Here is a 26,117-nt window from a genome sequence, read left to right on the forward strand (position 1 = left end):
TAAAGATCGTCCTTTGGAGTGGGTAGCACTCAAGGTCAGAGTCAGCAAATCCTCCTCTAAAAATAGACTCTAGTTGCAAAGTTGGTAAGATTTCTTTTGTCGTTCTGCCGCACTTCACAGGACCCAGCTACCTAGAGCACCCACCTAAGCTGACAGGTAAGGCTAAGAAATATACATTTTCTGCTGTATTTCTTGTGCTCCTTTGCTTCCTTTTATAAAGTAGTTCAGTAAACCAGGGAGAGGACTGAGAGCTGGCAAACTTTCAAGGTAACTGGTAAACTTGTTAACATAAACTCAGACTTTAACATAAACTTGTTGTAGAGGAAAAAAAAAGCTTAAAACTACTGCAGAGTCAAAGAGTTTTGAAAGTATATAAAAATCAAATTGGTCATATTACAGAAAAGACTTTATAAAATAGGAAATTTGGTACCCAAACTGCATTTATCTTAAAGATAATTTCAATTTAAGTTTTAAATGTTAGGAATAAAAATGCAATTTTTCAAGCCTTTGTGACATCCACCCCAGAATATTTTGCTTATTCTTTGATAATTGCTCCACCCTCCAGTCAAATCTAACTTTTCCGATTGAATTACAATTCTCTCAGATGACACTGTGTTTTAAGTTTCTTTGGGCACTCTCACAATATTTCATGAAATCTCAGCTTAATCTGTTTTAAATTACCCAGTTCAGTCAACAGTAAAGAATGAGGGCAAAAATAAGTTTTTAAAAAGTCATCAGCAGCTTAGAAATTCATTGAAATAGCTGGATAGTTTTGAATATTCGCAGCAGGAGGGTCTGGGAAATAATTGCACAGAGGCTATGATTCTTTTGGTTTTAAACTGTCTAAAAACCAATGCATTGAATGAACTATTTTACAGTTCCTGAATACTTCAAGCATAAGAATGCAGGAGTAAAATGAAGGGACTGAAGTAAATGACAGTTTTTGGTGAAGATTAGGACAGGAATAAGGAACACAGGATTGTGTTTTCCTTCACTTAAGTATACTGCAGGTACCCTGAGGATTTCCAGTTTTGGATGTACAACACTGCTTAATTCTTTTAGGGCTCTTTTAGAGAGACACTTTTTTGAAGTACTTATTCCTGACTCCTCCTCTGCCTCCCAAGAAGTATTTGTACAAAATGCACTGTATTAGTCCTGCGTTAGGGAAAACACCACCCAAGGAACCCCTGCAGCAGTGATCTCTGCAGCACCCTGGGTCACAGCAGTGACACGGGAAGCACAGAGTCCTTGTGGCCACTGCCAGCGTCTGGTGTCCCAGCAAAATGTCATGGGGGTGGCATATCAGGGAACAGCACTTTTAGATTCATTTAGTTAAATCATGCAGCAAAGCAAGCTTTTGTTACTGCACCTAACCAGCTCTCAGCTCATGTACTTTGAGTCATGAAAAGCTCAGAGACCAAAGCACTGTTTACCCTCCTCCCAAGTGCAAACACTGCGCTCCAGGCAGCGTGTGCATTGGCTTCTGCAAGGAGAACTTTCCAGTTTATAAAACAACCCTCTGCTTAGTCATACTCAGAAAGCTGAAGTGCTTTTTCACCCTGAAGGGAGGTATGTACCTGGCATGCTGGCTGGAAATGGAAGAACAAAACATTTCTTAAGAATTCAGGAGCTCGCTCAGTAGATCGCCTCTCACTATTTCTGAGGACCCTCAGTCACTAGAACTGATTTTTGCCTTTTTGAGCACTGAGAGCACTTACCTAGAGACAGGTTAGTGAACTGGCTTCAAGCTTTTGTACTTTTTTTTTGAAAGTGCAGGAGAACTGGTATTCTCCATCCTGATCTTCTCCCAGGTACTTCAATCTCTTGTACACACTTGTTACAGATGCTGTTTCTCCAAAAAGCTCTTACCTAAGATGGTTATGAAACTGAAAGAAATTAGTAAATAAAAGTTAAAGTTTTGGTTTTGCAATTGTCTGGAAGCCAAGCAGGTTTCAGGTCTGGACCCCTGGAAGACAGATGTCCTCTGATTTCAGTGGTGTTAAATTCTACCTAATAAATAAAGACATTCAAATAAGGCAGCTCTCCATACAACATTAGAAAAGAAAATGCGAATAACTTCTCAGTAACAAGAACTTCATGCACAAAAACGATTTCTTAATCATAATTACACTTTTGTTTCGGTTTGCCTTTTTTTTTTTTCCACTTTATTATTGTTCTTTCAGATTCAGTGTTCATGACAGTACGTACATTCAGTCCCTGGACCTGAGGGTCAAACGACTGACTAAATACAAGAACACCATGTGCATCTCCTCTTGCACTGGTGTGGACATAAGGTCTTCTAGAAATGTCACTACTTTCATAGGCTTCTCATGAAAGGCCCAGGCTGACAGTCTGCTTTGGTTATTTTCTTTCCTTCCCTTGGCATCTTGAAAAAACAAAAATCACCACCAAAAAAAACTCCACAACAACAAAAAACCCCACAACCAACCAACCAACACCAAATAAACCTTAATATATCACAGCTCCACTCCTTTTTCAGAGTTGTCATGAAGAAAAGGTAAAAAGCAAAATCTGAAATCATCAAAACAGGAATAAGATTAAAATCTGCCTGTTTACAAATAGATTACATATTTAGGTGTCTGCTAGATGCTGAAAGCCTTAAATTCCAGCTAAACCAGAGGAATTTGCAATCGCTTGGTATCTTCAGGGAGAAGTAGCTTTTAGACAACTCTGAGTACAAAACTGAGGCCAGTACACTTGTGCACACTGAGTTAAGTTTAATAAAGCCAGCATCAAAAGCCCCACTAGCACAGGTGATGGATGTCATATGGGCTGGGAGAACTCCCAAGAGCAGGAAACATGGGTGGTAAAGAATTTAAACTATTCTGCTATATAAATATGGACTGAAGCGGGCATGAAGGTGAGGAAGTCTTGTGCCCTATGTCAGGCAGGACAGAACAGCTAACAGTTGTTCCTTCTGAAGGAAAAGAGCAAGAAAAGTTGTCTTCTGCCTCCATTTTTCTTCCCACCTTTTATTTGTTTAGCCTCATTGCATGTTTGTACCAACACCATTGGGCTTTGAGCTTATTTGGGATCTGTAGCTTCAGGACCACAAGCACAGTCACAAATTGGCAGCCAGAATACATGCGCTTGGGAAAAGAGCAGTGCTGGAGGAGGCCCCCTCGGTCAGGGAGGGTGCAGAAAAGAAGGGGAGAGGGCACATAGGTCCTTGCAAAGGACAAAGGCAAATGCAATCCTTTAGTGTGCATGTCTGCTTTTTTTTGGGGGGGGGTGGGGGGAAATCTCTACAACTGACTTGGATCTTAAATCCCAGGCATAAATCTTGCCAAATTGTTTGGCACCTTTATACACAGCACTAAGGCTTGCACAGCACATTGAGCCAAAAACTTTAAGAAACATAGTATTTTGTTATGTAGATAACGACTTCTAGCTTTCAGTCTCAAAGTACTCAGAAACTTTCACCGCATCTGGAAAACCAGCAGTAGAAATGTACACACCACCACCAAAGCTCTGACGTTCACCTCTAGATATGAACCCCTGTTTCCCAACCCCCCTCCCCTACATATCTGTGGGATTACAAACTGTAGAGCTCATGACTGATGTTTCTAAAAGCATTAACTTACCTTCTACAGATTTTGGTGTGGGGGAGGCACAACCATCCAGTTGAACAAATGTAAAATGGGCCACTATGTTCTGTGACTTTCCAGGGCTTTCCTGGAAATTTTGAGTTAATTTGAGTGGTTCAAAGGACTCAGAACAAGGTGCAGAGAGGAAAATTTTACTGCCATATCACTGCTCCAGCCAGTAGACTTTGTTCACTCTGAATTAAACAGCAGATAAATTGGCAGATTTTCCTTTTTCTCCTTTTGCACTTTCTTGCCCCCCCTCCCTGTTTTGTTAAAAATAAAATAAAAAAGCTAAAGAGATCTGTAAGAAATTCCATTTGGCAGCTGTGGAGTGGATAGTGAACATAAAGAAGAGATTCCTTTGCTGTGCCTAATGCATGCTGCTTATCCAAATTAGCCACACAATTACTTCTATCAATGCAAAAATAGTTTAGTGTTTTTTTTCTAGTGCACAGCACTTGAGAATGACTTAAAATGCAGTGTAATTTGCCACAGTGTATGTTCTGAAGTGGCTCACTAATGAAAAGAGGATTAACTCTCCATTATTCTGAATTACCATTTTGTGAAATCACTAACAATATTTTCATTTATATACATATAACCCAAGGGGGAGAAATATTCCAGCCATCCAAGTGATTAACAAATAAAATTCATTAGATAACATGCACTTTGGTCTTATTTATGAAGAGAAAGATTAGGGCATAAAAATGCAGATGACTGAATTTTTATCATCCTTGTTCTGATAATACACTTAAGCCCATGACAGCACAACTGGTGAGCAGCAGCAGCTCAGTGTTACATGCACACACTGGACTGAGCGGCAGAACCCGCAGGATGTCAGGCTTGGCAGATGAAACCTCACAGGCTGGAGCATCACACCCCAGTCCCACTGAGAGGGACTGGGCTGCTGACTGGACACCGCGGGGTGGACACAGAGAGGGGCGGGAAGGTCTCATCGGTTGTCGCAGCCCGGCCTCGGCACAGCACCCCAGAGAGAGGAGCTGTGACTTGGGCATGGGGGAAGAGTGGGATGAGCCGCAGATTGCTCTGCCTCACTGCAACTGCTGGCCACAGCTGCATGGCTCCATTCCTCACTACATCCCAAAGCTGGACTCAAACCTTCCCATTGAGAAGAACCTCTCTGAGACAATAGCAGTTCCCTCCGATTTTGCTCTTCATTCCTCCACCGTGAAATCAGAAAGGCTGTCCTGTGCTAGCGCAGCACCTCCAGGAGCAAGCAGGGTGCAGAGTCCCCTCTGCAAAGGGCACAAGGACCATCCCTACTCCAGGGAGCTTTCACATCCAAGGCTGTGTCCCCCATCACAGTGTGGTGCCATGAAGCGACTATCAAGCTGGTACAGGAAAGCTGCACTGGTACATCATTCAGCCTGCACTGACTAGTCTATAAGGCAAAGTATCTTAGCCCAAACAAAGCTCCTGTGCAGGAGTAACTCTGATCTGTCTGTCAGACCACACTGGGTGAAGACCTTGCAAGGGACTGTCTCCCCAGCGATCTGCAAAAGAAATCTGAGCTTTCCTTGCTTGGGCTTGTGCGAGGCAGCAATTCTTATACAGACAGTCATCCTTATATCTACAACAGCATTAAGAAGAACCACCACCAAAAATAAAAAGTCCAATCCACTTTTCACTTTTTAATCTAAGAGTGCAGGCCTAGGGAACAGTCTTCCCTCAGCACCATTTGGTGTATACAGAACAGCTGATATGAGACCAGACCTCTTTGGTTCCTGGAAAGACACAAGCCTTACCATCCCTCTCCCCCAAAAAATGCTTCCTGGCAATTAAATCCAGAGCTCAAACAGCAGATCAGACCCTTTTCCTCCTTCCCCTCCTCCTACTTCAACTCTCTTCTTAGTCTAGAGTCAAATCTGAAATACATATTTTATTAGAGGAATTTCAACTGATACTTTCCTGTGCTCTAATTCAATTTAAAGATCCCCACAGCACATAACGTTGGCAAGGCATAAAAGAACATAGCTCACTTGAAAGTTCAGGGAGCATATGGTTTCCCAGGACAGACAGAAATGAGTATTTCTCAGCCGAGGTCTAACTTTCAGAGTACTAACCAAGCTTCAAACTAGAGACGGTGTTATGGTACCACAAACAATCATTTGCAGATGTAATTGCCCTGTTTTGAGGTCTGCAATCTACAAGCAGGACTATTGGTGTAACAAATCAATGCGCTGTGGCCACTAAGCATGATTACCAACTACATTGCCTTCTCTTCTTTCCTTTGTTTCTTTCCCTCTCATTTTATGGAGCTGTGAATAAAAGCACAGTCAGTCCTTCAGTGTCAAGGCACCAGGCTCTCAGTTAAGATAATTTCTTACTAGACAAATAGCAGTACTTACGAAGTTCTAGATAACAGCCTATTCCCTCCCAAAGTTGGACTGTATTAGATTTGTATCCATGACAGCCTAACATTAGTTACGCTGTTGAGTCTGCATGTAGAATTATGGTAAGGGAATAACACTGGTACGGGAAGGAAAAAGGCTCTCTTGGGTAAGGGCTGCTGGGGCACAGTGATGGGACTTGGTGCTACTCAGAGGCATGAAAGACCAAGCTCAAGGTAAATTTGCTAGAAGCTAGAATTCTCAGATTCCTTTACAAATCTCAACAGAGAACCACTTAGCTAAACATCATCATCATGTTTTAGGAAGCTTGGCTGAAAGATAGATCCCCTTGCCAGTGAAAGCAAGCCAATTTTTGAACAAAGGTTTACACATGCCAAATAAAAACCGGCTCCACAATCTTGCCTAGTTTTGGAGTCGGAAAACAGGAATCATTTGGCTTTTTCAAGTTTTGTGAAGAAAAGGAACATGACAGGCATGAAAGAGCCCAAAATGAGGAAACAAACCCCATGGGTACATGGGATGTCAATGAAAAATGGTCATCCTGCATGTAGGAGAGCTCTACAACAGCTGCATGAATGCACTAGCCAGATTTTTGTAATTAAAAAGACACAAACGTCACCAGCAGCCAACAAAAAATTAGTGGGAGCCACTAGAGGATTTGTTGCCTGCAAGAAAAGGTAGATTTTTGGCAGGCTGTACTTGCATACTTCATAAGATCAAGCTCAGCTCCACCTCTTGTTACAAGTCTCCTACAGAACTGCAAAGTTTAACTTCTCCTTTCAAGGAGATGAGAGATAGGAGCATCCTCTGCCCTGAGACTTCAGAGAGTCCAGCAGAAGCAAAACAGACCCAACAGGGAAATGGAAGAGGTAAGAAAGTCTGCAGAAGCAGGCTGGCAACATGGAAAATAGGGAAAATTATCTCAGAGGACAAGAGGGGAAGATGCTTAAGTGACAACCGGCAACAAGGTAAATAGAAGGTCAGACACGAAGCTAGCCCCAAATTCTAGTTCCTAGAGGTTTGCTGTAGAGCAAAGACAACCTACATGAGCAGTTTAGCTTCTTGTTGACAACTTGCAGAAGAAAACATGCTTTGCCTTCAGAAATGTGCAAATCCATGGATGTTGTAACATCTCCTTTGGTTTTCTTTCTGTGTCCCTCATAATAAACCTGCATCGATTTTGTGCCTGGATTTATGACATGTCAGTTTGTCTGATAGTGTGCAGAGTTTCCAGCATGGTTAATTTGCACTGAAAAGCGCTCATGTAGACCTTTATCACTTGTGAATCACTTCCATTTCTTCTTCTTTATTGAGAATACATGGATGTACTGTATCTTAGTTCTCTCCTTGCAAAATCCTCTTCAACTAACCAAAACATTAAAATAAAAAAAAACCTGAAAAACCCTTGACCTAAACACACCCAACAGCATATGCATGGAGGGCACAGGGCAGCACAGTGCCACACCTCAGCTAAGCAGCAGCCTTGAGAAAGTGGGGGAGGAGGGAAAGCACCTCACTGGGCTGTGAGTGTTGACTCCACAGCTGAGGGAGCCAAACCAGAGGGGAAAGTCTCAACCAGGACAGCAGCTGAGGAAGCCACAGTAGGCAGGAGAGAATCGGGAGCTTCAAGAGATGTGTAAAGCTGACACCAAAGCATTCAATACTAGCAGATAGCAATCTTGATGTTCTGAGTGTTTGAGCTAGTTCTGAGCAATGAAGGTCTGACAGCACGGCCAGGCACAGGGTGTTGGTTTTGGCAACATTAATGATACTCTGCTTTTAGCTGCAGGATAACATTACTTCATTTACTTCATTGCTCAGCAGTGCTTCCTCCTACCCACTTGGCACGTATGCATCTAGGTTTAAAAAAAAAAAAAAAAAAAAAAGGAAGTTAACCCAAAAAGAAATGTCCTTGAGCCCATCCTGGCTGAAAATATTTTGTCAGACAGTGGTGCTGCAAAACAGCAAACTCTCATTCCTGCAAAAGCCTATGAGGTTCAGTGTGCAGTACTGCACTAAGATCTTGAAAGAGTAGAGCTGGTGCACCCACCATTCACCTGAATGGACACATTTAATCTCCCTGCATTGCTGGAAATCACATGGAGAAGCCTTTAGGAGATTCACAATTAATGATAAAGGAACGCCCTACATTTGCCCCACTCAGTTCCCCTAGCTGCTCTAGATCCCTTGGATCAGGCTGCTAGACCTACCCAATTCTTACCAGTGGATTTTCCAGGAAACAAGTTCCCACTGGAGACCAAATTTCAGTGATCACAAACCTTTGGCTTTTGTTCCCATTGCTGGTAAGCTTGTCCAACAAAGTATTCCTCACCTAGTTCAAGGGAGGCAGAAATCCAGGTGTGAGTCTGTGCCTGCCACAGAGCAGGCACCTCCATGTCATACCATGACCCACCCAATCACACCTGGCCAGTGCTGCTGGACACACAACCGGAGCAGAACACGCTTGCATTGTTCTTTCTCAGGTTAACATTCTGGTCTGGTTCCATTCCAGTTGCTGACACATCCTGAGCATACTACTCCATGGACAGGATGGCATCATCATCATCTGCTGCAAAGAAAAATGCATACACAGCAATCAAAGTAGATCCTGATGAGGATTACTGTACCCCAGGTGCATTTGAATTGGAGAGACTCTTCTGGAAAGGATGCCCAAAGTACACTCATGTAAATGAAGTCTGGCCCAACCTCTACATAGGAGATGAGTAAGTGCACATAGTACCTCTCTCCATAGCAGATAAGAGTACATAGTACATCTCTTCTACCCAGGAGATGACTAAGCTGTACTAAGTACATCTCACCAACAGAGTAAGGTGTTTCTCTCTTCCTCCTTCCCATTTGTTAGTATTTAGTGGTGATGATGTGATTTGATGAGCTACTGACAGATGCCAGGGTTCAACAGAGCAACGAGAGCCTGGTGTGGCCCTTGCAGATATAGGTGCAGTGTTGTCTACTGTGTGGTGTGTTCTGCTGGTAAAGACTGAGTAGCAGGAGCAATTGTGGCACCAGTGTAGGCTGCAGAGACTGAAGCCAGTCACAATTTATTTTTAAATGTCTCATTTCAAGGAGTAATTTGTCATTTACCTCTGAGTGGAAGTCCTGCCACAGTTACGCTGACGGCCTAGATGTGTTGGACCACAGCTTATGTTGGTTTAAGACTAAAATGTAATTCTGAAAACTGACAGAAGAGACAGTTCAACCCACAGTGATATTTCTGCACTTCCAAGCCTGCGCTTGTATACGTGGAGTACTGCATTTCCAATTTGCACAAGAGATTAAAACAAACAGAACCCCATGGAAGGCAAAGCTGCAGAGATGTGTCTCACTGATCAGACCAAGTGTGATTTGGAAAAAAAAAAAAAAAAACAAACCACAACAGAAAAAAACAAACCCCCAAAACAGCCTCAGCCCTGCTAAGCACAGGATTGAGCTAGAAACAGCCTATTCTGACAAGCAGATGACTGCTGCAGCAGGGAGACGTGCCATCAGAAAATCCCCCAACACAAACCCTGAGCAGAGTAAGAGAGCTTTTCTTACCCCTTAGGCATTATTGGTTCCCTTCCCATTTTCGTCTACACCCTGCGCTAACAGGACTTTAATTTTACACCATCACTGTAAGGCACAAACAGGAGACCCACAGGCTCCAAAGTTCTCAATAACTTTTTTAAAAGGTCCTAAAATTCATCTGTTGCCAGCTTATAAAAGATAAAAGATATACAGCTTTTAAAGTTACAAGACTTCTAATATCATCGACCAACTAGTTCTGTGGCGCCAGAGGCAACAGAAAGACACACAAGAGTTCTGGGTTTTAACCAAGCCAGGGCTCCCACTTTAAACACAAAGGAAAAAAAAAAGTATTTTAAACTGTGGGAAGAGCCTGGCCAAATGACTCAGCAACAAAGGCTAACAGAGATGAGTGCCTGCTCCCCATCCTACCCTTCCCCTCGTTAGATATTTCTAGCTCAAGATTCAGGGTAAAGAACAGCCTCTTCTGGCATTTATTTCCTACTTCTTGTTCAAAATCACCAGCAGAATTATTCTGAACGAAGCCATTAGAAATATTTCCCTCTTATCTCCATGATGAAGCTACAGCTCTGTCCTCTGAGCAAACAGATCTAACGAGACAACAGGTCTTTGGACAGTCAGTCTCTAAACCCAGGACACCAGCCACTGACTCCTCCGTGTAATTGTTCCTGTGGCAGTGGCTTGTTACACCTTGTAAATGCCAGGAGGTTCAACTCCAAATACAATATGCACCTGCACCGTGTCCAAACTAACCTGAGCAATGGGAAAACAAGCTTCTTGAAAGGCGCTTGGAGCTACACCCACTTACGCTGGGCAGTTTTTATTTCTGCAGGGGACAGGTCTTAAGTCAGGAGGAAAAAAGTGACAACTGGCAACAGGGTAAATGACCAGGACAAAAGAATGAGAAAGCCAATGGAAAAGTAAAGAGAAGTGGGAGGAGGTGAAGGGTGAACAGAAGAAATACTTCACCAGAAAATGGGGTTCCCTGCATGAAAATGACTATTGTCTGCCAGATAACGGCAAAATTGACATCTAGCAGCAAAAATTGGAGATGAGAGCTGGTTCATAAGCAAGATACAGCTTTCATTACCAGAACTAAAATTTTATTTGAAGCAGGCATTGTCCAGGGACCTCAGTGTCTTTCCGTAGCCAGCTCCACATCTTAGTTCTGACCAACAGCTTCCTCCTTCAGTGTGGCAGGGGTTTTTATTGTTTATTTTAAGATCTTACTGTAGCACTGGTCACCAAAGAGCTGCCATGGAGATCTGAACAGATGTTGGGTGTATTTGCATCCGTGGCCATGCTAAATTAAGGTCGCTCTTGAAAGAATTTAGTGGAGCTCATCAACAAAATCAAGTGAACACACATGCAGAGTTTATCTTCAGAACCTTCACATCTGTGCTTCATTCCTGCCTCCTGCATTTACAAGGTTAACAGGACTTGTGACTGCTTATGGAAATGCTAATTAATTACCCTGACTACGTAACCACATCTTCCTTCTAATGCAATACAGGCTATCAAGGAGCCCTGTGAGGCCACTCAATTCTTTTGTTACAAGGCTTTGCTGCAGATGTTGCCCAGAGGCAATGAAATCTCCATGAGCCTGTCAGGCCCAGAATAATCAAAGCCTCAAAATACAAAATGCTGTGTTCAGCTCCAACTGAAATTTTCCTCCAGCAAGTTCCAAAGACTTTTAAAGACCAGACACTGGAACTTGTAGGAGACAGCCCAGTGATAGGAATAAAATATGCTTTGCCAAGATTTTGATTCATCTGCTACCAGAATTAGTGCTTGCATGTATCCTTCTCACATCCAGAAGCCTTCTAAAGCGACAGAGAGCAGCTTTGTCTTGCTCCTTTCTTTCATCAGTCACCAGTTGAGTTGCATGGGCAATTTTACTGGCTAATCCCAAGTCTGTTTGGTTCACCACAATCACATGGAAAATTTCTGCCAGCTTTCCAGCTTGTAGTTTCTTCTTGCAGCACTTCAGTGATTGCCTCATTACCAGAGATTATGTTTATGGTTCCACATTTCTGAATTTCAAATAATATTTTAGCTGAAGACAAAGGCCTCCCAAGATATTATTTTTCCTCTAATCATTCTCTAGCTCTCATTAGGATTTAAGCCTGATCACAATTTCAGGTCCTCCTGTCGTTCTCAAACTACTCTCAAAGGAGAAGTAGTCTTTTGGAGTCTAATTCCCTACAGGTGAAATATGAAAAATAATATTCTGGATATGCAGCTGAACTGAGCTTGCACTTCCAAGAAAACTATGGTCTGTGCTTGTCCCAGTAGAGCCGCAGGGCTTATGGTCTTGCAAACTTAAACAGGTCAGCTTCAACAAGACATACAAGTAACTCAAACCTGCAGGTTGGAGTGTATTATAATTAAAATACATAGCTAAACTTTAAATATATGCTTTACTTACTCTCTCCTCTTCCCTTTCTCCAAGCAGAAAGGCAATTTACACTGATCTAGAATAAAACAGATGGGACTCACTCAGGGTAGCAAACAGTTACCTCCTACAGTTTAGCATTATGAATTCCTAGGAACTACACCAGTATTAATCATACAAAAACAGGAGTGTATGCAGATTTAGATTATAACACTCTTGAGGATATAGCTTCATCTCTGTTAGTATGAGGACTAAGAACTGACTGACTACATCACATGTGTTCAATGCCTTTGCTGTACAGAAAGCAGAGAGGCATTTCCTCTCTGTCTTGCATCACTTACAAAAACAACATCCACCATTTTGGGTTAGATGAAAATGGACTACTAAATCTTTTTCTACCACATATTATGAAGATCCTGTTCAGTATTTTCAGTGGTACTTAAAAATTCATGTAATTCACACTGAACAGGAGGTATCCACAGAAATGGAGCAACACCTCAGAAGGAAACAGGAATACAATGCTACACTATCTCTAGATTGCCTCAGTGCTGGAGTCACCAAAGGAAATCGGGTCAGTATTATCAGAAATTCTCAACGTCTCTCCTCAGGAGGGAGAGCTGCCAGATTTTCTTAAGAAAGTGTCAGTATTGCCTATATTTGGGAAGCTTCTTTCTGACACTGACCATCTGGTAAATTATCATCTTGTATCAAGATTTCCTTCAGCACTTAAGAAAATGAAAAAGTCAGAGAGAAGATTCCTCCTCTAGTAACATGTTGCCTCAGATTTCCTTGTGTTTTGTCAATCTGGGTCACATAAATTTGTGGCTTTAACAGTCTCTACTGAAATATATTTGCATTGCTTAATATTCACATGAAGCTTAAGAGGTGTGGCTCTACTTTATATAAGCATCCCAGTCATCTGGTTGACCCATACCAGCTATAAGATGCTGACTTACCTGTGGTGGGAGCTGCTCTGCCCACAGCCTCACGAGACATTTTGGAGGATTACATCCCTTCCTTTAGATGCACTTGCGTTTTCATCATGATCTGCCTTCTCTTCCCTTTGTTAGCTGCTTTTAAGATACTTAATACTTGCTGTGGAGGTACAGTCTGCAGTGCCTGCAAGTTGTTTCTCTTGTTCTTGGAATTCATTGGTTTGCATATCTTCCTGATGAAACCAGCTGGGACTAAAGCTTGTTACAACAGCATTTTTGAAAAAGAGAGAAGGTATTTGATGCACTGGAGACAGCAACTTGAAGGATTTTCTTTCACATTACAACTACTTACATTTCTGCTTCTAGTAGAAGGCAGAGTTTGCCGCAGCACTTTTAATCCTATAAATCTTAGCTCTAAAACTGACAGCAGGCACAGTTCAAGTCTTGGACAAGCCCTTTACATGCCCTTGCACAACCCAAGAGATGTAAATAGTCTTTCCGGAACCATCTGAAAATGGATGACATTTTTGTTTGGGTCAGTTCTCCCTCTTGGTGATAGTCTGTCATTATCAATATATCCCTACGTGAAAGTGATTTTATCCCAAATTTTCACCATTTTAGGTGGCATTCCCATATCAAAGTGCTCCCCCCTTGCCTCAGAACTTTAAAAGCATATTTATGAGTCCATCTGTACTACAGTAAACACAGGGTCTGATTCAGCAGAACACTGAGCTTTTGCTTAACATGCTTTGCTGTAGAGTGAAGGACTTCTGGGCATGTTTAACTTTCAGCGTATGTTTATGTGCTCTGAAGAGCTGATGAGTTTTTACACGGGACCAATCTGTCCAGTTCATCTCTTACTAAACTGAATCATACAGAAATCTTCACTGTTATCTCCCAGTGTCACACTTCACCTTCTCTGCATAGGCACACATTCAAGGCAGACACTGGAGACCACAGCTGTACCATGTAATAGGAAATCAAGTGCTAATAGCACAGATTGTAGAGATATACAAAATGAAAACAATTGCAAGGGTAGTCAAATGATAATGCCTTCACCCACACTGGCATTTGTAGAAAACTCTTGTTAACAATGGTTATGTAAAATTCAACCATAATCACAAAAATGGAAATATTAATTGCAATTCCCTAGGAAACAGCAGCATCCAAAGAGGGAAAATGAGGAATATTGTTAGCTTGACTATTAGAATCTAGTAGTTAGACAATTGCAAGGGAGGAAAAAAACCACAAAAATAAAATCGGTGTCATTTCTAGCTGAAAGTGAATTAAGAGTTATAAATCCTCCAATAAGGCATATGATTCATATACCCCTGAATGATCCTATGTTATTAGCCACCTCAACCAGCTGGATATTTGCAGATATTTATGCTTGATTTATTCTTTCCTTTCATCCAAAATACTGATACCTCAGTCATGGTAAAAGCTACGAGGAAGACCAAAAGCAGTCTCACCTTTGGGATGTAGCCAGGAGTATCATCCATGATGAAACACGCATGCACAAAAATGAGGCTCTGATTAAAGTAAACAGATAATGAGAGATGCCTCCACAACCTCATCTACATTACAAATTCAACTGAGGTAGAAAGCAAGCCAGTTCTTCACACCAAGCTGGAGTTCACTGATGGCTAAAGCCAGTCCAAGCAAACAAGTCACAAGGCACAGCAACTTCTCCATTTACAGGCACATGCAGGGCTTAAGTCTGTTTCTTGCTCTCTGCTAACTGGCATCGACACGCTGCAGACACAGCAGGACCTTAAGTCCAACTGCCTATAATATGGCGGCTTCAAGAGTTTCAGCACAGACCATCCCTGCCCAATACTCTTGATGATCAATGGGCAAGGCAAAAAGACAGCTGATGGGAGTGAAAAAGCAGACAAATCCAGGTCAGTATGACAGCTGGTGGTGCAGCTGGGCTGTCTGCCTGGCTTCTGGGGAAAGTCTTACAAGGAAAAAAAGAATAAAAGAAAAACTTTTGAGACCAGTAGAGATCCCTTTTATGAAAACATAATTATCAAGTGCAAGCCTGGGGGATGGAGAGAAAGGAGAAAGAGTGTAAGTGCTTTCTAATGTCCATGTCAAGTTTGAAGCCAAACACTTTTGCTCTTAAAAAAGGGTGTCACTTCAGCTTTCTTCAAATGATACAGATTCTAAAGCCCAAGGCAGGCACCCCTTGCAGTCCTGTGAACCCTATTTTGTACTGCAAAAGAACCATTTCCTCAGATCTCTACACATTATGTGTTAGAAACCTTAGGAAAAAGCTTTCCATATAGGATATTGTCCAGGGTACCTGCTTGAAGAAAGATACCTGACATCCTCTTTAGAGATTACATGCAATAGCTCAGCCTGCAGATGCACAAGCCATTCAGCCACAGGACTTAAACTGGCCATGCTCCACTTAGCGAGGGCAGAAGTTTTAGGTCTTGGTTCAACTAACAGGTTCCACTACATCCACATACAGCACAGTTTGAGTATCTGTATCAGTGAAAATACGAGGAACTTAAGCAATTTGAATGCTCAACACTGAGCATTCATTTTCTGCACTAGCAATGTCAGTAGAGAGACTAAGGGATATTGTGCAATCAGTTTACATACCAAGTGTAATTAAAAAGCAGATGTCATTTTAGATCGGTTTATGCCAAGCATTGATGAAAACAGCATAAATTCTTCAGCGCCACAGCCAGTGGATAAAAAAGGGTTTCCTTGGTACACTTAAAATTTACTTTAGAAAGAAGAGATTTCACAGAAGATGATTTAGTTACCTCTGAGCATTTACAGTGGGCTTTTGCAACAGCATTCAAGGCTGCTACTCGTTCCCATGGCTTGGGCTGGAAATGGAAACGGAGGGACCTAATGGAATAACAATGTGCATATTCCCAAACTCCAGCAGGCCAAGGGCCAGACAATGCCAATGCAAATACAGATGCAAAACGAACAACCTGATTAAACAAAAAGGAGGAGGATTAATTCCATCCTGGGTCACAAATTTCCAGTATCCCTTCTCTTTTTCTGAATACTTATTAGAACACTGGGGCCACTGAACACTTAAAAATGAGATCCTAAGACATATAACAAGATTTTTACTGCGACTCTCAAACAAATGCATTAGATTCACCCACTGTGTCAAAAGGCAATCTCTCGAGAACCTAATCAAGGAAATGGGAAAACTGGATTGTAGATGAATGTGACAGTGTCAAATGTTAACGATTTTCAGCGACCTATTGTTTGACATTGTCCTTGCTTGGAACAACTTCATCACTTAATTTAAATGCTATTTATTAGCCTCAGCAGTGCTTGCAGCAACCAAAGTTCAGTAGTATCTACAGTCCATCAAAAACTTCGTTTTTCCACCAACCCTAACCATACTGCAGGCCTACTTGCTATTCAGCACGCACAGCTCCCCTTGCAGGGGTTCTAGTGGAACACAGATCTTTGACCTGAAACCATCAAGTCTTTCATTGTTCACTGGATACATGCTTGGGTCAACAGAAAACATGTTTTCTCTGTCCCAGTATCAGAGAGGTAAAACAAAATAAGACTGAATTTGAAAGCAGAATCGGTAGTTTACCTCGAGAACATCAGACCCAAGAGAAGTAGTTATTCACTGCCCCTTTAGTCTTTGGCCGCAACATTTAATCTGTTTTTAAGTACTGGCCATCCTCACAGTTGAGAACTGAGGTGCCTTTGCTGGCAAATTGGATAGTGCATATCCACCTAAAGAGAATCCTAAAGCATGAGACTCCTAAAAGGAAAAATAAATATCTTTCTAGGTCAATCACTGCAACAAGAATACAAAGGAAAGGAGTGAGCTCTATTTAACCTGAAGGGAAGGTGGGAAGTCACCACACCAGCAGCAAGATGCTGCTGCACCTCCGCTCTCCAGTGCCTACCGAGCTTAGGCAGGCACCACCACACTAACTGGAGCTTTTATTTACATTTTATATCATTGCATAGGGGACACATGACATTATTTCATGGCAGAAATGCCAGTAACGTCAAGATACTATCATTCCTATCCAGAAAGGAATTTCTGCAAGGAGAAAGATCTACTTCGAACAGCCAATTATTGACCTTAACTTAAATAAGAGCGAACATAGGTGAGAGCTTCAGTATCTATATCCCTGTTAAATGCTCTCATCACCAGGTTCTTGACTGCTCAAAAGGGGGATTTTGACTCTGACAGATGCTGGGAAGGTGGAGGCAACTTCAAGATTTCTGAGCTGTCACCACTAGAACTATGAAACACAACAGGTAGCCCACAATGTCATGTGTGACAGCAGCTGCATTTACACGCTGAAATGTTCAGGAAACATTCACGAAGGGAGGTACTTTTGGTTGGAAAAAGCTGTTTCACATCATGCACTAATTCATTTATGGCAGCAGCAGTTATGTGAAAATATATTAACAAAATAAAGCCTGTGCACTTTTCTGTAAAAAGCTCAGTAGTCTGTCTAGGCACTAATGAAACCTGACAGCTTTTTCAGAACAATTTTTTCCAAAATTAAAAGCCTTCTGTAATGGAACAAAAAAGTTTTTACATGTCTGCCCATGAACTCTGCACTTTTGGAGGTATTGCAGGCTGCTGGAAAGCGCTTAAGAGTGGGTATTAGGCACCCAAAAATCTAGGAGTTCCTCTGCTATTTGACATCCCTTGTCTAAGAGAAGAGAGGATAAGAATAAATTAGAATATTGGCCTAAATACATGACTCTTAGCTTTCAGTGATAGCTAATATCCAATTTCCATATCTAGTTCTTTCTGCTTTAGATCCCTGATTTTACTAAATATGACAGTAAAAGGAATTCTGATAGGGTTTTGTGACCACAGAAGGGCGATTTTTATATATATATATTTATTTATTTATTAACAGAAATGGAGAAAAAAAAATCAGTAACTTATTTTAGGGATGAAGAGCTTCTTTTTGAATCCCAGATGATCTCACTACTCACATATAACTGACTCTTTATTAGTTCTGCAATATCAATTGATGGGACAGAAGGGGAAAGCAGCGTTCACAGGTCCTATTTCACTGATTTGCTTTTATGACTTTAAATAATTCATTCTATTTCTCAAGTTTCTTCTTGTACAAGACAGAGGGAAGCCAGTATTGCCTACATTACAAAGGTGCCAGGAAAATAAATTCATTTTTAAGGTGCTCTAAGGACTTAGGAGAGACAGTTATGAATTCCAGAAGGGTCATTCACTCTGAATGACAGTATCTTAAGACTTTTACAATTGTAAATGATACATTTTTGAAGCATTATCAGTTTCATTGGCATTTAGAACAAACCAAATCAGAGATTTTTTTTCTGGATTTCTGCTCTTGTTTTAACAGGAAAACTGCATTAGATCGCTACAGCCTTGAGAAGGCAGGTTTCACTCACATCCTCAACGCAGCCCATGGTCAGCGGAACGTGGACACAGGACCAGAATATTATCACGACATGACTGTGGAGTACCATGGAGTGGAAGCAGATGACCTTCCCACTTTCGAGCTCAGCCAGTTCTTTTATTCAGCTTCTAAATTCATTGATAATGCGCTTCAGGATGAAAGAAGTAAGGAGGGTGCTGAAAATGGTTAAAAACAGTACAGTATTTACTCCACCTGATTATAAGCATAGGTCCATGGCATTCAATTTTGAGGGAATGAAAGGAGTCCAATACAGTTTAACAAAGAATATAAAACTAGAAGCAGTGAACTAGTTTAAGAGAAGGTAGTGAGGTAACTAAGACCTTTCTCACGGCAGACCTAGTTCTAGCCCAACAGCCCCTTACCAAGCACTTTCATCAAGTCCACATCACAGCTTGCATTATGGTCTCCTGGTTGATAGAGGGTTTTTGTTGCTTTCACTCCTTCATGAACACAGACACAATCGGACACTGCATAGGTTCCATGCATTATCTGTCTTTTCCTCAAGTCAGTCCCTGTTAAGGTTCAATGAATATTGGTTACATAGCAGTGAGAATGGAACACCAGTGCCCTGCAGAGATTCCAGGCTGTCACTCCACAGCTTCCTGCTCTGCAGAGTTAGATTCACGCTACAAACACAAAACCCACCTTCCCACCTGGCCATCAGATCTGCCCCAAGCTATAACAGATTTCTCTCTCTGCCATCTTCCAAGCAGCAGGGAACTGAAACAGCTCTGACAGCAGAGATCTAGAAACATTTTGTTAAAGCCTTTGTAATTTTTCAGCTTGATTACTACAATTCATTATTTGCTGACCTCCAGCAGTGTTGCATCAGAAAACTTTACCCTGATGTCAAGTGCTGCACCTGAGGCCCCACACTGGCTTTCAGTATTCTTCCTACTCCTCCCCCCAAAATGCCCTTTAAATTTTTTTTTGTTAAAAAAACCAAACCAAAACAAACAAAAAAAACCACACACACACAAAACAAAACAAAAACCTATACAGGATACTTTACCAGAAACCAGCTGAGAACTTAGAAGACTTTCCTGCTGACCTAACAAAGATGTTAACATCAGAGGGTCACATATCAAGTTTCAAGCCTTGTGTCAGCTTCTGTTCTTGGCTATTTAGCTCAGCTGTAGCCAGCTACTACATGGCTTGCCCCAGTAGCCAGCCAGGTCTTTACAATTTTACCCTTTCAGTAAGTACCAGTCTACAGCAACAGCCCTTACCCTTGTTCTGGAGAAAGTCTTGAAAGCAAGTAAGTTTTAAAAATCAAAGTCCTAATAGCAGGGGAAACTGCTTCAGGAGCTTACTTGCTTGTGAAGAAAGGTACCCAGCATTTCAAAAAGTAAGTCAGAAGCGCTGCCTTTGGGAAGGAGTGGATAACTACCACACACCTGTGTCTAGCCAGGGCTAGAGGCCAGAGGTCAGTGTCAGACTGGAGAAGCTGAAATAAGACATGCCGACTGTCTCGCTGCCATTTCCCTCCTGTTCCTGTAAGACCTTTGGCTCCTGCACTGAGGTAAAGAAACAAGCATAAGGGAAGCAGCAAAAGGTAGGAAAAAAACCCCCTTGGATCGCAATATCTATTGGGATAGGGAAGTATGGGACAGGGAGGGGAGCGTTAACCTTTTTGTTTCAAAAGCGCACCACAGTCCAGAAAGTTCTGAAACAGTGTCACATATCAGTCCAGCACTGAAACACAAAACCAAATCACAGAGATTGGGTTAACCTCTACAGAACAAAAACCCCCACACTTAAGTGGATACTACCAACTCCAATAATTTCTGTAGCTGTGCACTGCCTGCCACATTCAGATGTTTTTTAGACAAAACAGGTAGGATATTTTCTGATAGACACCAATACAATAAAGAATTACTGTAATACTAATGAAGAGAAAGAGCAAGCTCTTAACTTTCTTATGAGGCAATAGTACTCTAAATGTACATCTCCCATCCCAGCCAGAGACATGCATAAAGGCACATACGCATGGCCCACAGAGACTGAGGTGGAATGCATTATAACAGCTTTCTAATACACACTTCTATAACAGAATGACTCCAGAATCCAAACTGAAGTGTAGACTATTGTCCCTTACACTTGCAGGAAAAAAAAAAACAGAGACAAGTAAGTTTCCTCCAACAACGTAAATGCATTATTTGTGAATGCACATGTAGTGTAGAAAGGTGCTATGTAATTCAAGTGCCTAATGAGAGAACTATTTGTGTACATCTTCCTGACAAATAGCATCCAGACTCTTAGACAGGATTTAATAGTACGTAATCAAGTACCTATCTCTAGCAGTAAGAACACGGGACTTCAGTATACAATGCTAAATACATCTGATCAGTAGCATCATTACACTCATTTTCTACTTCGCATTAGAACTGAACAAACGCAAAGAGACAGAAAAGGGGAAAAAGAAAAAAGTTTTGACTTTTGTGGCTAGAATGTATATATTAATGAACTTGCTTTGGCTGTATCACATTGTTTGGGGTGTGACCTTCAGCCAGCCAAGTGACCAGAATCATTGTAACATATGTCTTCATACAATGCTTTTTGCTGGAAAGCTGCTCAATAGTCAATGCTGTTGAAACAACCTGTGACGCAAATGAAGAAGCTTCTCTCTTTCTGTAACAGGGCAGGAAGCTTGGCAACTTGGATGCTGTGGAAACACAGTCCCAATGCAGTAATTCTGACTTAACCTTCAAAATCTTTGTGATGGTGAAGGAACTCCAAGATCAGAGCAGTACTTGCAGACTTTAAGCATGGGCATATAGACCTAATAACAGGGAAAGGAGCTCAGTTAAGAGTAAGTTTTAAAGGCAAACTCTAACCATTCACAATTACACATGCTATCATTCAGCTGTGCATAAAGATTTCTCAAAACACGCAATTCAGATCATAGGACAGCTTAAAAATTTACACCAGCGAGGCCTGATGAACCTGAAAGAAATACATTATTTTAAGAGGCTTTTAAGTTCCTTTCTATGCTACAGATTTCATACTCAGTCCCTTGGTGTCTTAGCTCCTGGGAATGTAAAGTAGAAGTGAATAAGCATTTTATTTTCATGTGAGGATGTCATGGGAAAAAATACACTAAAGACTGAGATGATAAAAGCAATGTGAGAACAAACATGAGACAAAGACCCAAGGCATTTGACCAAAGACACATCAACATTCATCACTGCATCTGACTCCGGAAAGGGAGCGCTACATCTAGACAGATTTTCAGGAAACACAAGCCCAAGTCAAGTGAGCAAAACAGTTCAGAAACCTGTCACCACCCCACAGGCCCCTGGCTCTCTGTACTGCTACTGCATAAGCAGCCACATGCTGAAGGGTGCAAGCGGTCAGACACAAAGACTGCAAGAGCAGACTCCCTTTTGGTGAAACAGGGTTCAGACTGGTCCTTACGTCAGAACCAAAGAGACTACAGAACAGTACAGGAGGAATGTGGACCTGTGTTCTGCTCTATCGGGCAGTCAGATCCTGCACACACAGGAAAGGACAGACTTCATTTTCATACAACCAAAATGCATTTCAGAAAATTGTATAGCTATTTTTTTTTGCCTTTGTTAACACAATATAAATGTGTACTTTTTCTCCTAGATCCTTTGCATTTGCCACCCATACAAAGCAAAACTCTTCTTCACCTCAACAGCAACCCATTTACACGACAGGAAGCTCTACAGAGAAGCATGAAGGGCTGAACAAATAAGTGTTTTCATCCATTTCAAATATTTGCAGCAATAATAAAAGGGATTATCATTTTATAGGAGAGGAAGAGGCACTTTAAGTTATCAGAGAGACTGGAATTTTGCCAAGATGCCACCAAGACTATCTGCTGGGATTAGAATGCAGACTGTAACCATTAATCCTCTAGTGTTGGCAGTTCTTGATGCATGCATTACACAGCAATGCTACTCGTGCCAAGACATCCTCTTGTGCCTGGAAGCAAAGGAGTTAATCGGCAGGAGTCATGGCTTTGCACCCAACACTTCTCACTAGGCATAGCTGACAGAGATAAACTATTATTGGCCCTGATAGGATTTTTTTTTCCCCTGTGGCAATTCAGCTTAGCAGGGTGTTAAGCGTGCTCCAAATCTACTTCCTTCAGCAGTTCAACCCTTTGTGAGACCCTCTCAAGGGCTTTGAATCATTTTTGGAAATCTTTTGAAGTGTGTCAAAACCTGTCAATCAGACCTGAACACACTTACCATTCGCTTCCTCCACCTCCCCCAGACACAGCAAATGGGGAAGGTTCCACTTTGGTGTACACCCTTGCTAGTACCTGAGCCCAAGGACTTTCTGCCTCTGAAGTCCAAAGTGAAACCAAGCAATGTCACAAAGCTAAATCTTGAGACGCATTTATTCAGAGATAAAACTATCACCAGAGTCTCTGCATTCAAATTATACAAGACAGGCCACTACTCCAACACGACCATAAAACAGAAAAGTGGCAGTGAAGAAATGTTACTTTTATTCAACATGATAGGGTAACGGTGACTAGCCAGAGATTTCTGATGCAGCTTTTCTGCACTTTAAGAGGTGGTTTCTTTCTACCCCCCTGGTTATGTGCCTATTAACTTCTATGGCTCTTCTTATCCTCTGTCCTCAAACATATGACTGAATCTTAAAAAAGCTTTGTTAGTTATATTTTACAAATTAAGTATTTGGGCATAAAGTGATGCAATCTAGATCTTGAAGGACATTATTATCAAAATAACAACAAAAATCATAATTCAGTTAGCTTTTGTGCTCAGCTGATATAACTGAGAAATGCACCTTCATGCCTTAACGTTTATCCTCGCGGACGGATGGTTCAACAGCCTCGCACACCCTTGTGCTTCTGTCATTATGTCCAGACACAGAATTACATACATGCTGCTTGTGGGGCATGCAAGCTTAGGCGTCAGCGGGGCTTGCTATGTTATTTAATGCAAGGTTGCAGCCCCCAAGCCTCCTCTGCAGACTTTGATCATAAATAAATTCAAAGATACTCTGCGTAGGATTAAATGGGTAATCTCCAATGTAGATGGTGTTCAATTAAGACAGTAAGATTTACAACCTCAGTTTCCCCACCTGTAAAAAGATGGGCCTTACAAAAATGCTGGTAAGGGTAGTCAAACCACCAAACAGAGCAGGGGTGCTACAGAAAACTTCACTGTCAAAAAAAGAAATTACTCAGTGTCACTTCTGCATCATCTCTGTTTCCACAGACAAGGTTCTGGTCCACTGCGCTATGGGTCGCAGCCGCTCAGCTACGCTGGTCTTGGCTTACCTGATGATTTACAAGAACATGACAGTAGTGGATGCCATTGAGCAAGTATCAAGACACCGATGCATCTTGCCAAACCGGGGCTTCCTGAAGCAGCTGAGAGAACTGGACATAGCGCTGGCACTGCAGAGGAGGAACAGCAAAAACAGCCTACCATCTGATGACGACGGGAACAGCACCACAATCTAGCATTGTTCCTGGCAGGGTTGTGCTACTGGAAAAGAAACCCCATAAAAGGAGGAGAGAAGGTGTAGTTAATTACACAGTCACAAGGATCATTTGTTATTTGGAAGGAAAAACAAAGTCATTTCAAATGCTGTCAAGATGAGAAAGAAGGGAAGCCAAATTTAAAACCCATCTTCTTAGAACGTTCCAGCCTTAGCAGAATTTGTTACATCAACAGATAAATTTTACTGTGTAAAAAAGCTCTTACAGCACAAAAGCGGGCACAACTTAGAGAAAACCCTTTTCTAGTCAGTTACTCCCCAAATCCTGGTCCTAATCCAAGCACATGATCTTTACAAGGGTGAGGCGAGGCTTTCCTGAAGAAATTTTGCAGGAAAAACACCAAGATGGTAGCAGCACAGACAAACTTCTAAGTTTAGTCCCAGGGTCTGAAGGATTTTGCAGGAATCTGCCTTTTGTACTGTTCCCTGGCATCTCCATTTCTTCTTCCGCTGTAACGACCTAGGGCAGCACAGCATTCAGAGAGCCTCCGGTTGACGATCAGCTACCCAGCCTTCACAGTGGTCTCTGCAGTAGACCATGCAAACTAGAAACAGAGCAATATCCTCGAGAAGGTCAGATGCATAAGCAGATAACGAACAATGCAAGCAGATACATATGCATGACACCTTAGGAGTTTCAGTTTTAACTTGCTTTACCTAAATGCTTCAGCTGCCTGAGTTTTAAAGGGTCCGATACATAGAATATCCAAGTCAATTTACTAGTCTACAAAAAAACACCTGAGAAAACGGTGTTGTGACTCATTTTCCTGCACTTGGAACTAACAGCTAGAACAATAAACAAGAAAAATAGAATGTCTTTTACATTGCTAAGAGAAGTTCAATACTGAACTTGTGCAGCCCCAATAGCCCCCTAAATAATCACGGAGTATAAGTAGTTTTAATGAGATTTAGGTTTTGATTAAGAAGGCAAAAGACACAGGTGAAGCCTTTAACAAAAAAACTGACTAACCAGGAGAAAGCTGCTGTTGTGCTTCCAGATGCCACTGTATATATTTACCACTATTAGATGTTTCCTCCTATCTCAGCTTTAGTCACCTTAATACATTATTGTGCTCCAATACAGCTGAAAATAATTTTTATTTGTTGACAGAAGTAGTCCAAATACACAAATTAGGATGCTAGACCTACTTTTCTGCCTAAACTTATTCAATTTACTCTATTTGATACAAATTATCAGTAACCCTGTTACCACTCACTGAGAGTTTTGCCACCTCAACAATATTTGATATCCTTAAAATATCCTGTAGGAGGATCACAATTAAACCATGTTCACCTTTCTTTTGCATCTGCAAAACTTCACCACCCTCCCCACTGGAACTGTAACTGATAATTCAGAGTATCAGGTAAGAACTATTTACTGCCTTAGTGCCTGAAAGGAACAACATAGCTACCGAGATCACAGAAGAGTTCTCATGATCTTTACCAGCTGACAGAGACTTTCTAACTTTGGTGCAAGACAGACCATGGAAGTCTTGGATACCTTAATAAAAGAACACAGGCCAGAAATGTGCCACTGGCAACTGCGAGTATACACTACAAACCAGAGTTGAGCACAATTTTAAGCCATTTTTTGTAGATATTAACAACTCTTTAAAGGCTTAGCATCACTAGTGTGAAGGCTTTCCCATTTCTCCACTTGTTTTTTGGGGTCCAAAACACAGTAAATCATTCACGTCCAAAGAGCAACTGCAGCCAAGGCTGCAAACACCCATAATGCAACGCTTTTGACTTATCATTTGTATTTATCTGTATAACAAATAACAAAGACAGAGCAGAACAGAATAAACACAACCAGACTATTGTTAAAAAAATTAGGCATTGCAATGCGAACAATATTCATGATAGAGATACACAAACTTTGGAACTTACAGCAAACTAATTATGTCTACATCTGGATTAGAGAAAAACAAACCAACCAACCAACCAACCACAACAGGAAATTCAAAGGAAGTCATTTGGCACTTCAAAAATAAATCAGCAGTCACAATATTGGTTTAAAGAGTCAAAAAATTCTTGGACAGGGTCCCTCAGCCCTTTCCATCTAGTTCCACAGACCTTTAAATGCACCTTTTCCGAGCACCTGTCTACTGCAACGTAATTCACAACCCAGACATGCAGTTGTTCTCCCAGCCCTGTGTCTGACAAACCTGCCTTTCGGCGTCATGGCCTTGTGATTTCATTTACCCCGACAGAGGAAGCTGAACTTTCCCACCTCTATGACAGCAGTGTGTTTCTCAGCATTAGCCTTACAAACAGGAATTCTGTACCAAATTATATGCTAAAATACAACAAATATCTACCAGGAT

General features: G+C 41.5%; 1 protein-coding gene across 1 annotated transcript; it reads left to right on the forward strand.

Moving 5' to 3' along the window:
• DUSP29 (dual specificity phosphatase 29) lies at positions 1 to 24,603 on the forward strand. The gene is made up of 4 exons (XM_065843438.2): positions 1 to 156; positions 8,493 to 8,703; positions 18,205 to 18,425; positions 23,505 to 24,603. The coding sequence occupies exons 2-4, from the start codon at positions 8,522 to 8,524 to the stop codon at positions 23,750 to 23,752; spliced, it is 651 nt and encodes a 216-aa protein (XP_065699510.1). The 5' UTR covers positions 1 to 156; positions 8,493 to 8,521; the 3' UTR covers positions 23,753 to 24,603.
• Positions 24,604 to 26,117: the final 1,514 nt, after the last annotated feature.

Source organism: Patagioenas fasciata, chromosome 8 (genome assembly GCF_037038585.1).
Source record: "Patagioenas fasciata isolate bPatFas1 chromosome 8, bPatFas1.hap1, whole genome shotgun sequence".
In the NCBI taxonomy this organism is placed as follows: domain Eukaryota; kingdom Metazoa; phylum Chordata; class Aves; order Columbiformes; family Columbidae; genus Patagioenas; species Patagioenas fasciata.

Bases quoted from the DNA above. Each gene is read 5' to 3' on its own strand.
- DUSP29 (XM_065843438.2), top strand. From the start codon at position 8,522: ATGGACAGGATGGCATCATCATCATCTGCTGCAAAGAAAAATGCATAC. The intron at 8,704-18,204 runs GTAAGTGCACAT...TTGTTTTAACAG, and splicing joins AACCTCTACATAGGAGATGA to GAAAACTGCATTAGATCGCT. The intron at 18,426-23,504 runs GTAAGGAGGGTG...CTGTTTCCACAG, and splicing joins TGCGCTTCAGGATGAAAGAA to ACAAGGTTCTGGTCCACTGC.